The sequence below is a fragment of the Halichoerus grypus genome, chromosome X (assembly GCF_964656455.1).
Source record: "Halichoerus grypus chromosome X, mHalGry1.hap1.1, whole genome shotgun sequence".
Taxonomy (NCBI): Eukaryota; Metazoa; Chordata; class Mammalia; order Carnivora; family Phocidae; genus Halichoerus; species Halichoerus grypus.
The window spans coordinates 70,761,348-70,774,624 of NC_135727.1; the positions used below are offsets into that span (position 1 = coordinate 70,761,348).

General features: G+C 47.3%; 1 protein-coding gene across 3 annotated transcripts; it reads left to right on the forward strand.

Moving 5' to 3' along the window:
• The first annotated feature begins 7,059 nt into the window (after positions 1-7,059).
• On the forward strand, positions 7,060-12,588 carry SLC7A3 (solute carrier family 7 member 3). 3 transcript variants are annotated; one of them, XM_036075367.2, is made up of 12 exons: positions 7,060-7,221; positions 8,229-8,628; positions 9,140-9,298; positions 9,474-9,651; positions 9,854-9,966; positions 10,107-10,329; positions 10,487-10,626; positions 10,746-10,848; positions 11,075-11,235; positions 11,428-11,594; positions 11,946-12,054; positions 12,191-12,588. In XM_036075367.2, exons 2-12 carry the CDS (start codon positions 8,259-8,261, stop codon positions 12,319-12,321), a joined length of 1,854 nt encoding a protein of 617 aa, XP_035931260.1. In that variant the 5' UTR covers positions 7,060-7,221; positions 8,229-8,258; the 3' UTR covers positions 12,322-12,588. The 3 variants fall into 3 exon arrangements, with proteins under 3 accessions (XP_035931260.1, XP_035931261.1, XP_077920116.1); XM_036075368.2 differs by lacking the exon at positions 7,060-7,221 and adding an exon at positions 7,559-7,631; XM_078063990.1 differs by lacking the exon at positions 7,060-7,221 and adding an exon at positions 7,785-7,825.
• Positions 12,589-13,277: the final 689 nt, after the last annotated feature.

Genomic DNA, 13,277 nt, shown 5'->3' on the forward strand with positions numbered 1-13,277 from the left:
AATAAGATATCTAAATAGCCAATAAGCACATGGGAAGATGCTCAACATCATTAGTCATTAGGGAAATGCAAATCAAAACACAATAAGATATCACTTCACACTTACTAGGTTGGCTCTGATTAAAAGGATGGCTGGGGCACCTGGGTGGCTCAGATGGTTAAGTGCCTGCTTTTGGCTCAGGTCATGATCTCCAGGTCCTGGGATCGAGCCCCACATCAGGCTCCCTGCTCAGCTGGGAGTCTGCTTCTCCCTCTCCCTCTGCTCTCCCCCTGTTTGTACTCTCTCTGTCTCTCTGTCTCTCTCAAATGAATAAATCAAATCTTAAAAAAAAATGTTATGGGGCACCTGGGTGGCTCAGTTGGTTAGATGTCTGACTTTAGCTCAGGTCATGATCTCAGGGTCCTAGGATCGAGCCCCAAATCGAGCTCCCCACTCAGCAGGATGTCTGCTTGTCCCTCTGCCCCTCATGTGCTCTCTCTCTCTCTGTGTCTCTCAAATAAATAAATAAAATCTTTAAAATTTTTTTAAAAAGATGGCTTATAACAAGTGTTGGTGAGAATGTGGAGTAATTAGAACATTCATACACTGCTCGTGGGAATGTAAAGTGGCATAGCCCTTGTAGAAAACGGTCCGTTAGTTCCTCAAAATGTTAAATATAGAGTTACCATATGATCCAGCAGTTCCACTCCTAGGTATGTACTCTAAAGAATTTAAAACATGTCCACAGAAAAACTTGTACACTGGGATGCATGGGTGGCTCATTCAGTTAAGTGTCTGCTTTCGGCTCAGGTCATGATCCCAGGGTCCTGGGATCGAGTCCTGTGTTGGGCTCCTTGCTCAGTGGGGAGACTGCTTCTCCCTCGGCCTGCTGCCCGCCCCCCCCAGCTTGTGCCCTCCTTTCTCTCTCTCTCTCTGTCAAATAAATAGATAAAATCTTTTTTTAAAGATTTTATTTATTTATTTGAGAGAGAGAATGAGATAGAGAGAGAGAGCATGAGAGGGGGGAGGGTCAGAGGGAGAAGCAGACTTCCCGCTGAGCAGAGAGCCTGGTGCGGGACTCGATCCCGGGACTCTAGGATCATGACCTGAGCCGAAGGCAGTCACTTAACCAACTGAGCCACCCAGGCGCCCCTAAATAGATAAAATCTTAAAAAAAAGAAAAACTTGTACACTGATGTTCATAGCAGCATTATTCATAGAGCCAAAATACATAGAAACAACCCAGACATCTATTGGTTAATGAATAGATAAATAAAATGTGGTATTTCCATACAATGAAACATTAATTGGCAATAAAAAAGAATGGAGTATTTATATATGGTACAACGTGGATGAACCTTTAAAACATTATGGTAAATGAAAGAATTTGGTTCACAAAAGACCACATACTGTATGATTCCATTTATGTGAAATGTCCAGAATGGGCAAATTATAGAGACTGAAAGTAGAATCATGGTTGCCTAGGGATGGGGTGAGGGGGTTGGTAGGTTGGTAGGAAATGGGAAATGACTGGGAATAGGAAAAGGGTTTTTTTGTGGGATGATGAAAATGTTCTAAAATTGATTGTAATGACAGATGCACAACTCTGATTATACTAAAAACTACTGAATTGTATACTTTATTATTTTATTTTTTAGAGGGGGGAGGGGCAAAGGGAGAGGGAGAATCTTAAGCAGGCTTCATGCCCAGCATGGATTGTGACTCAGGGCTCAGTCTCAGGACCCTGAGATCATGACCTGAGCCAAAATCAAGAGTCGGATGCTTAACCGACTGGGCCACCCAGGCACCCCTGAATTGTATACTTTAAAGGGGTGAATTTTAGGGACGCCTGGGTGGCTCAGTCGGTTAAGCATCTGCCTCTGGCTCAGGTCATGATCCCAAGATCCTGGGATCAAGTCCCACATCGGGCTCCTTGCTCAGCGGGAAGCCTGCTTCTCCCTCTGCCCCTGCTGCTCCCCCTGCTTGTGCTCTCTCTCTCTCTCTCTGACAAATAAAGAAATAAAATCTTTTTTAAAAAGGGGTGAATTTTATGGTATATGAATTTTATCTCAACAAAAGAGTTTATACTGTATGATTACATTTACATAAGGGGCAGAAACAGGTTAAAAAAAAGTCTATGCTGTTAGAAGTCAGGACAGAGGTTACTCTTGTTAGGAGTGGGGGAGTAGTAACTGGAAGGAAGCATGATGTGGATTTCTCCAGAACTGATAATGTTTTGTTTCTTGATGTGGAGCTGTTATATGTGTGTTCATTTTGTGAACATTTATTGAACTGTTTATTAATTATAAACAATGAATTTCTACTTTTATTTTATTAGCAAATAACTTTAAACAATGATAGCTATGCTGTGGAAATTGTGGTAAAGCTGGTTTACTCTAACATGTCAGATAGCACTGTAAATTGATTTAAAAAAATTTCCTTTAGTGAAGCACTGTAACAAGTATCAAAGTTTATAAATATCTTCATTATCTTTGACTCAATAATCACACTCCTGGGAATGAAGCCTAAGAAAGTAATTCTAGTAAATAGAGACATTGTGGGTTTTGGTTTTTTTTTTTTTTGAGTCATGGTGTTAATGAAGGTGTTTCGTAGAATAAAGGAAAACTGGAAACAACCTGAATAAATGTTTAAATGGTTAAATAAATAATGTTGCCATCAGTGCTATGGAATATTTTTGTAAAAGATTTATTTATTTATTTATTTGAGAGAGAGTGCACACGCATGCAAGGGTGGGAGGGGCAGAGGGAGAGGGGGAGAGAGAATCTCAGGTAAGCTCCCTGCTGAACACAGAGCCTGAGGCCGGGCTTGATCTTACCACCCTGAGATCTTTTTTTTTTTTTTTTTGAGTGAGTAAAGCGATAGAAGTTTATTAAATGAAGATACAGAAAAAGCTGTCAAGAGTCAGAGGGGTCCCAACAGGGTTGCCCTTACCACCCTGAGATCTTGACCTGAGCCAAAACCAAGAGTTGGATGCTCAACCGACTGAGCCACCCAGGTGCCACCCAGGTGCCCCAGTACTATGTAATATTATGCAACTACCAACAACAATAATTTTGAACAGAAGTACTAATTTGAAAAAATATTTGATCCTGAAAAAAAGAGAATGCAAAATTATATGATAATTGAATACAGACAAAGACCATAAGAGAACATGCAGAAACACAAATAGTTGGCTTGTTGGGAACTATGGGTGACTTTTTTGCAGTTTTCATTAATGTTAAGTTGTTTTATAATGAAAACAAATAATAACTTTAGTGTTTGGGGGCATCCAGCTGGCTCAGTCAGGGAAGCATGTGACTCTCGATCTCAGGATGGTGAGTTTAAGCCCTATGTTGGGTGTAGAGCTTACTTAAAAAAAAATAAGTTTTTTTCACATGACCATTGTACCACAAGAAAGAGATATTGAACTTGAAGGAAGTCCATAATGATTGAGGACACCATGGAACTTCTGGAAAAATAAAAGCTGAGGAAGGAAATATGGTTGAATTCTACAAATTTGTGAAAGGGATGGGTAGGTCAATGGGGATAGTTGTTCACAAAATCTGAGAATGCTAGAATTGGAGGGCACCTCTTGATGCTTCTAAGTCATTGACCAAATTTTTATTGAATAATTGAGTACCTATTTAGTCCACTGTTCGACTTGAGTGTGAGTTTATGACCAAAGATGAGAATTACTATTTACTTACTGGGCAATAAATTTGTGACACTCATTACTCCAAGAGGGAGCAGTCTATTACCCAGTCTTATCTTCCACTGCTACTTAACATTACACTTGGCTAAGCTCGTCTCTTCATGGGCCCCGGACTACTTCATGCCTCTTTGTAGGTCCAGAGTTCATCCACCCTTCATCCTTCGAGGCTCAGCTTAAGTTCCCTGCCAACCTATTATTTTTTTTAAAGATTTTATTTATTTATTTGAGAGAGAGAAATGGAGCAGGGGGAGGGGCAGAGGGAGAGGGAGAAGCAGACTCCCCACTGAGCAGGGAGCACTACATGGGGCTCTATACTGGGACTCCAGCATCATGACCTGAGCCAAAGGCAGACACTTAACCAACTGAGCCACCCAGGTGCCCCCCCTGCCAACCTCTTCTTAACCCCTTACAAACTAAGAGGTCTTCTTTATATATTCCAGTCTGTACTGATGGCCTGTTCCTCAATATTTAAAACACCAGTTTGTCAATCTCATAATAGAATCAGGCAGCTAATGTAAGCAACCAAGTGATTATCATAAACACTAATATATTATTATAAATATGTGTCAAGTTTTCATTGAACACTTCCCATGTGCCAGGCAGGAAGAGCTGACTTTATAATTTCACCTAAGCATCACGACAACCCTATGAAATGTGTATATTATATCCAGAAACTGAGGCTCAGAGATTTTAGATAATTTGCTCAAGGCCACAGTGGATGAGCTGGGAATTTGACCTAGGTCTAACTCCAAAGACTGCACTCCCAACCACTATGTAATACTGTTTTAAAAAATATATATTTATTTTATTTTATTTATTTATTTATTTTAAGATTATTTATTTATTTATTTGACAGAGAGAGACACAGCAAGAGAGGGAACACAAACAGGGGGAGTGGGAGAGGGAGAAGCAGGCTATCTGCCGAGCAGGGAGCCTGATGCTGGGCTCGACCCCAGGACCCTGGGAACATGACCTGAGCCAAAGGCAGATGCTTAACCACTGAGCCACCCAGGCGCCCCCCAAAATATATATTTATTTTAAAGAGAGAGCGATGAGGGGGAGGAGTAGAAGGGGAGGGAGAGGGACAAGCAGACTCTGCACTGACCACAGAGCCCTATGCGGGGGCTGGATCCTAGGACCCTGAGATCATGACCTGAGCTGAAATCAAGAGGCAGTCAGTCGCTCAACCGACTGAGCCACCCAGGCGCCCCAGTGTATTACTGTTTTAATTGAATTGTGTGTGTTTTCGTCTTTCTCTAACTAGATATTTTTTAAGATTTTATTCTTTAAAGTAATTTCTAATGTAGGCCTCAAACTCACAACCCGGGAATCAAGAGTCACATGCTCTACTGACTAAGCCAGCCAGGCGTCTACTCCCTAACTAGATTTTTAAGATTGGGAAGCCAAGGATTTTATTTTGTGTTTCCTTTGTAATCTCTTCATTGCTATACTAGCTGCTATACACAGAGTCAGTGCTCAGTAAATACTTATGGAACTCTAAAATGGAGCTGTAGCTAACAGGAAACACCAATTGCTTCTAAAAGGATTTAGATTTTAGTCAGATTCATGGGTGATACACTCATAATGGATGATTTAAAGGAAACAAGGATATTTGGGTCCATTTTTATTTATTTATTTATTTATTTAAAACTTTGGTTCTTTTTTTTAGATTTTATTTGAGAGAGGGAGTGAGAGAGAGAGTATGAGAGGGGGAGGGTCAGAGGGAGAAGCAGACTCCCCGCTGAGGAGGGAATCTCATGTGGGACTTGATCCTGGGACTCTGGGATCCATTTTTAATACCTTACACCTTTGGGTAATATATGCCCTTTAATACGCCCTTGGGTCCATTTTGAATACCTTAGATGTCCTGATGGAGGAGAAACACACCTTTACAGCCCTGTTGCTCCATTATGATTACGAACTGATTGGGTTGGGGGTGCCTGGGTGGCTCAGTTGTTTAAGCGGCTGCCTTCGGCTCAAGTAATGGTCCCAGTGTCGTGGGATCCAGCCCCACCTAGAGCTCCCCGCTCAGCGGGGAGTCAGCTTCTCCCTTGGCCCCTTCCCCCTGCTTGTGCTTTCTCTCGCCATCTCTCTCTCTCTCTAATAAATAAATAAAATATGTTAAAAAAAAAAAAGAAGAAGAACTGATTGGGTTGATGGGATTATGGGTTTGACACCCAGTGTGACCATTCTTGGATTCTTTAGCTCCTTTTCTGTTTCCCAGAAACTTCTAGCCTAAAAGGGCGGATCCCAGTGCTGGTGCTTCTCCCTGTTTGGTTTTGCTTGCTGTCACGCCTCCTCTTCTTGTGCATTTATTTGCTTATTAAATTTTATTTATTTATTTACTTATTTATTTGGGAGAGATTGAGAGGGGGGAGGAGCAGAGGGAGAGGGACAAGCAAACTCCATGCTGAGCACAAAGCCCCACATGGGGCTCAATCCCAGGACCCCAAGATCAGGACCAGAGTGGAAACCAGAGTCTGGGGCTTAACTGACTGAGCCACCCAGGCGCCCCTCTCCTTGTGCATTTAAATGAGGCATGGTACCTATAGAAGGCGGGCATTGAAGTCCAATAGGGCAGGTTTATCAGTAAGATGGTCAACAAATGATTATGTTGTGGTATCAGGCAAGTCATGCCTCCCAGCCTCAACTTACTCATCAGGAAAATGGAATTAAACACACCGCCTCCTCCAAGAATTCAATTATCGTTACAGTTTCATATTTAATAGTTTAACTAGAAATATACTACGGAGAGACTGGGGCCTAAAAATCTAGATGGGATTAATTATCTGTGGTGGCTGAAATCATCTTCCATTCTCTTGCTGACTGCAATTGAAATATCCACAGTTGAGGGTGAGAGCCGAGGGACTGGAGTCCGATGGCTGTCCACAATCTGGTATGGTCCTTGGGAAAGATTTCAGGGGTTCGGGAACCTCGTGTAGAAAAGCAAGCTAAGGAAGACTGAGGGAGAGTGAGTTGGAGACTTCCTGTGCCGTTTCCTCCTCCACTTCTCTCCCCTCCCCCACTGCTGCCAATCACAGATTCTGACCATTAAGGCACAAAGGTAGAAAATCCCATGGGGTCTCCGGCCAAGAAGCCTCTCATTGTCCGGCTCTGACTATAAGCTCGGAGAATGGGAAAAGGGCATCCTCTCCCCACCTTCCCTGCTAGATTGTTGCTCCTTGCCACGCCGGGCTGGCTGTTGCAAGTGGGAAGCAATCGCAGGCTGCACGCAATCATTTTTGCAAAGCCGAGGAATGAGTGAATGAGAGAGAGACAGAGAGAGACAGAGAGAGAGTGCGTGTGTCTGTGTGTCTAGGTGGTGTAGGGAGGATTGGGGGTGGGATTCCATGACGTTACCGGCTCCGCCTCCCGGTATATATAAGGGGGCGCTTGGCGCGCAACGACCCCAAGCCGCAGCTTTGAAGCCTGAGCAGCGAAGTGGGTAGCCCCAACCCAACTCGGCTCAACTCAGCCTCACCCAACCCAATCTGAGACTCTCCTCTCCCTGGGCTTGCAACAGCTCTCCGGTAAGCCTTGGGGGCCGACACGTGTGTCGGAAGGGGACGGCGAGGGTCTGGGCATATCTAGGATTCTCTGGCAACCAGAGCGTGCAGTTGCATCAACGCGGCCGTGACCTGTTGCTGGGCGAGACCCCGGCCCCAGGAGCCAAGGCTCCCGTCTCCACCTCAGCCCCGGACCGTTTCTAGATGAATCCGGGAGCCGAGTTGGGGGGCATAGGGTGGAACCCCCCTCTCTGTTGCAAGCAATTTCGGGCTGCCCTGGGGCCCCTCTCGGGGTGCATCTCCAAATCTTTAGATGTCGAAGCCCCGCCCCACTGTTGATTCTTGCGGGTCAGCCTAGCAGGGCGGGAGGAAGTGGGAGAACATTCGCTTACTCCCCTGGGCGACAGTAGGACCATTGACGCGGTGTGGGCTGGGTGAGTAGGGATGGAATTGAGTCGGTGCTCACTTTTGATCTGCAGGGGGAGGTCGGTTCCCCCCCCCCGGCCCCTCCCTCCGGGCAATCTAGTAACCTTGCCTATGAAGTAGCCCTTCGGGTAAGCACTGAAAAGGAACATGGGTAGTGGATGTGAGAAGGGGCTTCTGCCCAGAGTTGCGGGCCGCTCCTGGGGTGAGTTCTGTTTAATTCCCAAGGAGCTACAGGCCGGGGAACGGACCCAGATTAGGTTCCACGGTTCCTGGGTTGGTGTCTAGGATAAACCCTAGTTTCCCCGTCAGAGAGAGAGAGAGAGACTGATGCTGACTGAGCGCTCCCGGGGTGCCCGGCTACTGTACCATAGGGGCTTTCACATGTCTTTTCTGCATTTAGTCCTTCTACAAACCTGTGAGGTACTGTTACTCCTCCTTGTTAAGGAAGAAACTGAGGTTAGAGGAAGACACTTGCCTTTGTCCCTTCAATATCCTCCCCCTCCCCCCATTGCTCCTTTGCTTGGTGGAGTGGGTATTGTCATGCACTCTTAGAGCTTAGGGATAATGAGCCCTATTGAAGGGCTTTTTGTCTCGTTTTTCACCAGATCTTCGAATCCTCTGCAATTCCAGCTAGAATGCTGTGGCGGGCACTTCGCAGATTTGGTCAAAAGCTGGTACGCAGACGTGCGCTGGAGCCGGGCATGGCAGACAGTCGCCTTGCCAGATGCCTGAGCACCCTGGATTTAGTGGCCCTGGGTGTGGGCAGCACCTTGGGTGCAGGTGTGTATGTCCTGGCTGGTGAGGTGGCCAAAGATAAAGCAGGACCATCCATTGTGATCTGCTTTTTGGTGGCCGCTCTATCTTCTGTGTTGGCTGGACTGTGCTATGCGGAGTTTGGTGCCCGAGTTCCCCGTTCTGGGTCTGCGTATCTCTACAGCTATGTCACAGTGGGTGAGCTCTGGGCCTTCACCACTGGCTGGAACCTCATCCTCTCCTATGTTATAGGTGAGACGTTGGGGCAGGGAGGGAACTGTGCGCAGCCAACGAAGGGGCTTTGAGTCCGAAAGTCTGGGCGCGATGGTGAAGCGATACATTCTTTAACATTCACAAGACTTCAGTACCCCTAAATGTGTGTGTGTTGGGGGGCTGGCTGGGAGGGTTGAAGGTGTGGAGAAATTGTTCGTTTTCTACTTATCTCTGTCCTGGGGTCCTAAATGGACTCGTTTTGGTTTTTAAAAAGTAAGACTAGGGCCACCTGGCTGGCTCAGTCGGTGGAGCATGCTGACTTCTGCTCTTTGGGTTGTGAGTTCAAGCCCCAGGTTGGGTGTAGAGCCTACTTAAAAAAAAAAAAAATGTAAGAATAGGTGAAAACAGCAGGGATTATTTGTGTGACTGGTGTCGGGGGAGGGAGGAGGGAGGAGGGAGGAGGAAGGAGGAAGGAGGGAGGAGGGAGGAGGGAGGAGGGGAGAAGGGGAGAAGGAAACTTGACCCCGTGTTTCTCCCTCTGCTCCCCCAGGTACAGCTAGTGTGGCCCGGGCCTGGAGCTCGGCGTTTGACAACCTGATTGGGAACCGCATCTCACAGACCCTGCAGGGGAGCATCTCACTGCATGTTCCCCATGTCCTTGCAGAATATCCAGACTTCTTTGCTCTGGGCCTTGTGTTGTTGCTCACCGGTGAGGGAAGACACAGGGCTAACCGATGGGGGCAGGGCTAGGAGGGACCAAGCCTGAGAGGGGAGGTGATAATGGTGAGAAAGAAGAGAAGCTGGGCAGGAAAGGTGTGCGCAGAGGCGGGAAACAAAGCGAGGACTGAGGACTTTTCTGAGTCCCGACTGCTTCTTTCCCACAGGATTGCTGGCTCTGGGGGCTAGTGAGTCAGCCCTGGTTACCAAAGTGTTCACAGTGGTGAACCTTTTGGTTCTCGGTTTTGTCATCATCTCTGGCTTCATTAAGGGGGACCTGCACAATTGGAAACTCACAGAAGAGGACTACAAACTGACCATGGCTGGACTCAATGACACCGACAGGTCAGGAGATTCACTCTCAGGAGCTGCAGAGCTGGGAGCATGATGGGGAGCCAAGGGGGATCCATGCTAAGGGCTTCAGGATTGGGTTGGGGAGGAGGAATGGGAGTTGAGGTCTCAAAGACCCGGCTGAGTGGTTTGGCCTTAGAGAAAAGGCCCAGAGGTGGCTGAACACACCTTTTCCATCCCTTTTCTTCCACTTTAGCTTGGGCCCTCTGGGCTCTGGAGGATTTGTGCCTTTCGGCTTCGAGGGGGTTCTCCGTGGAGCAGCTACCTGTTTCTATGCATTTGTTGGTTTCGACTGTATTGCCACCACTGGTAACAGTCACTCTGGTTCTGGGGGTGGGGGCGCTGGGGTACAGTGTGTGCTCGGGTGGCATGCTCATTGGCGGGGGGGTGGCGGGGAGTAGAGGAGCGGGCCTGCTTCCCTGATCAGAAACTTGTGCCCCTTCCTGCAGGTGAGGAAGCCCAGAATCCCCAGCGTTCCATCCCTGTGGGCATTGTGATTTCACTGTTCGTCTGCTTTTTGGCATATTTCGGTGTCTCTTCGGCACTTACGCTTATGATGCCTTACTACCAGCTTCGACCCGAGAGTCCCCTGCCTGAGGCATTTCTCTATACTGGATGGGCTCCTGCCCGCTATGTTGTGGCTGTTGGATCCCTCTGTGCGCTTTCTACCAGGTCGGTGGCCGAACGCTTGTTCTCCTCTGCCGTCGGGGTCTTTGGCTTTAGCGTTCAGGGCTTGGCGAATACCCCCTTAAAAGGGCTGTGAGGAGAAGGCTGTGTGGGAACAGAGACTGCAGTGAACTCATGCCGCTCCGGCCATTCCTCTCTCCAGCCTCTTGGGCTCTATGTTCCCCATGCCTCGGGTGATCTATGCGATGGCAGAAGACGGCCTCCTGTTCCGTGTCCTTGCTAGGGTCCACACGGGCACACACACCCCCATCGTGGCCACTGTGGTCTCTGGCATTATTGCAGGTAAAAACAACAACAACAACCCCCCCCCCCGTCTTTGCCCTTCCCCAAGTTGTTTCACCAATTCCCTTAAATTTGCTCTTCCCTTCCCTCATTTCTTGTTTTCTGCCCATCAATTTCAGCATTCATGGCATTCCTCTTTGAACTCACCGATCTTGTGGACCTCATGTCAATTGGGACCCTGCTTGCTTACTCTCTGGTGGCTATTTGTGTTCTCATCCTCAGGTGAGACTCCCTTGGTAAACTAGGATTGGGGTTTTTTTTGTTCTTGGGTGAAGAAGGATGGGGATCTCTTCTCCCTTCTTCCTCCGCCTGCCTTAATCCTGACTCTCCTGGAGGATGGACAGCCCACCCCGCCAAAAAAAGCTCGTAGGGAGGTTAAGCTGCTTGGGAGAAGATGCTGAAGTGGTTAAGGGTTGTTGTTAATCCTGCCTTCTTACTCTTGCCTCAGGTATCAGCCTGAGCTGAAGAATGAGGAGGATGAGGTAGAGCTGCAGGAGGAGAAGATCGCTGAAGCAGAGAAACTGACCCTACAGGGACTATTCTGTCCACTCAACTCTGTCCCCACTCCACTGTCTGGCCAAGTTGTCTATGTGTGTTCCTCATTGGTTGGTGAGCAATGGAATTTTTCTCTAGGGTGGTGGTTTTGAGGTCAGCATGACCGGGGTGTGTGTGTGTGGGGGGGGCATTTGGTGGCTGAGGATGAACTAGAGAGAGCATGACCTTCCTTGAATGGGGTGCCTGGTGCCTTCACATGCTGGTCTCAAGAGTTGGTTTTGATGTTTCTCAACTTGACCCTTGAAGCTCTGCTGCTCACTCTTCTTTGCCTGGTGTTGGCCCAGTGGCCCGTCCCACTGCTTTCCGGAGACCCAGTGTGGACTGCAGTGGTTGTGCTGCTCCTGATGCTCATTACTGGGATCACTGGGGTCATCTGGAGACAGCCACAGAGTTCCACTCCCCTGCACTTTAAGGTAAATGACCTCTTTCTTTCCACCTACCCACCCATCTCAGAAGAATGGGCTCCAGATGCCTTGTGGTCTAATAAGGTTCATAAATATTCTTTAATTGGACAAGGAAGGAAAGACACAGGAGATACCTAGGCTAAAGACTTCTCTCACCCTCCATAGTTCCTTTCCAGTTCTGTTTCCCCCAACTGTGTATTCTTGGAGTCCTGTCCTGTATGAGGCACATTAAATGTGTGGGCATTGAAATATACAAGATGAGTAGGAGTTGGACCCTTCCTTTCCTGGCCTCAGTAGGTTAGGGATCTCTTTCTAGGTCACCTCATGGTATATACAAAGAAGGTTTTGCTTTGTTCCCAGGTACCTGCTTTGCCTCTCCTCCCACTAATGAGCATCTTTGTGAATGTTTACCTTATGATGCAGATGACAGCGGGCACCTGGGCCCGATTTGGGGTCTGGATGCTGATTGGTAGGTATCCACTTGGGGAAAGTAGTCCTCTCAGGTGTCCTACCCCAGTTCTTTTTCCTCTTGGTCTCATGTAGGGAGACCTAAGAAGCCTTTACAGGTCACTATTCCCTACCTCACAGCTACCTTTCCCCACTAGGGTTTGCTATCTACTTCGGCTATGGGATCCAGCACAGCCTGGAAGAGGTTAAGAATGACCAAGCCCCACTCAAGTCTAGGGCCAAAACTGTAGACCTTGATCTCAGCAGTGCCTGTACACATTCGATTTGACATCATCACACCTGAATGCTGTCTGGTCCCCCTGCACAATAATGGAGAGAACCCTTGAGCACACTGGGAAGCCAGGGCTCCCACGGGATGTGGGTGGGGGACCACTAATAGAGCTCTGTATTTATTGTGGAGTGAAGGATGTGTCTTTGCTGTTTCTCATCTTTTTATTTTTTATTTTTGGTGGTCTCCTTTTCAATTTGTCTGTAGCTGCTTACTGGCTTTTACAAAATTATTATTAAAAAGACACTAGAAAAAGAAACCATGTCTTGTTCTTTGCTTGCTAGAGATGATGTGGGGCCTGACTTGCAGTGTGGAGAGCTTCAGATACGTGTCTTGTGTTTGCTCCTGTCGCCGCAAAAGTCTCTTTCGTGCCTGTGTGTGTTCCTTGTTGGCTCAGGGTTTGAGGAGGGTGGCGTGGCCGCTTGTCAAGTCTAGTCACACTGAAAGGAATGATCTTGAGATAGGTTTCCCTCTTGCTATACTAAAGGTTAGCTTCTGAATAAGTAGGACAGCAATACTTGTCTTTGGGATTTGGGGGTGGACTCTGATCTCAACACTGGCATTGGTCAGGACCTACACTGAGACCATTGTCTTGTGTTCCACCCCTTCTAGTTGGACTAGACCCAGACTCTTGTGACTGCCTGGGTAACAGAGGTTTTGGCTAGGGTATTTGGCACGGCTGGGAGGAGGGGTGGACGATAGTGGGGTTTGGTAAAGGACTGTATAGTACATATAGATACTGATGGTTGTAGAAGTAGTAAGGCAACAGAGCTCACAGCTTGGCTCAGACCAAGAACTGTTCATTCATCCATTTTTTCAACACACCTATGTGGAGCTCCTATTAAAATTAAAATGCTAGGTCCCATGCCGGGCCCTAGGGATACAAATATGAATAAAACCTCTAGTCCCTGCCCTCAAGGAACTCACAATCTAGAGGGGGAGACAAGCAGGTACAC

Bases quoted from the DNA above. Each gene is read 5' to 3' on its own strand.
- SLC7A3 (XM_036075367.2), top strand. From the start codon at position 8,259: ATGCTGTGGCGGGCACTTCGCAGATTTGGTCAAAAGCTGGTACGCAGA. The intron at 10,849-11,074 runs GTGAGACTCCCT...CTCTTGCCTCAG, and splicing joins ATTTGTGTTCTCATCCTCAG to GTATCAGCCTGAGCTGAAGA. The intron at 11,236-11,427 runs GTGAGCAATGGA...TGACCCTTGAAG, and splicing joins TGTGTGTTCCTCATTGGTTG to CTCTGCTGCTCACTCTTCTT.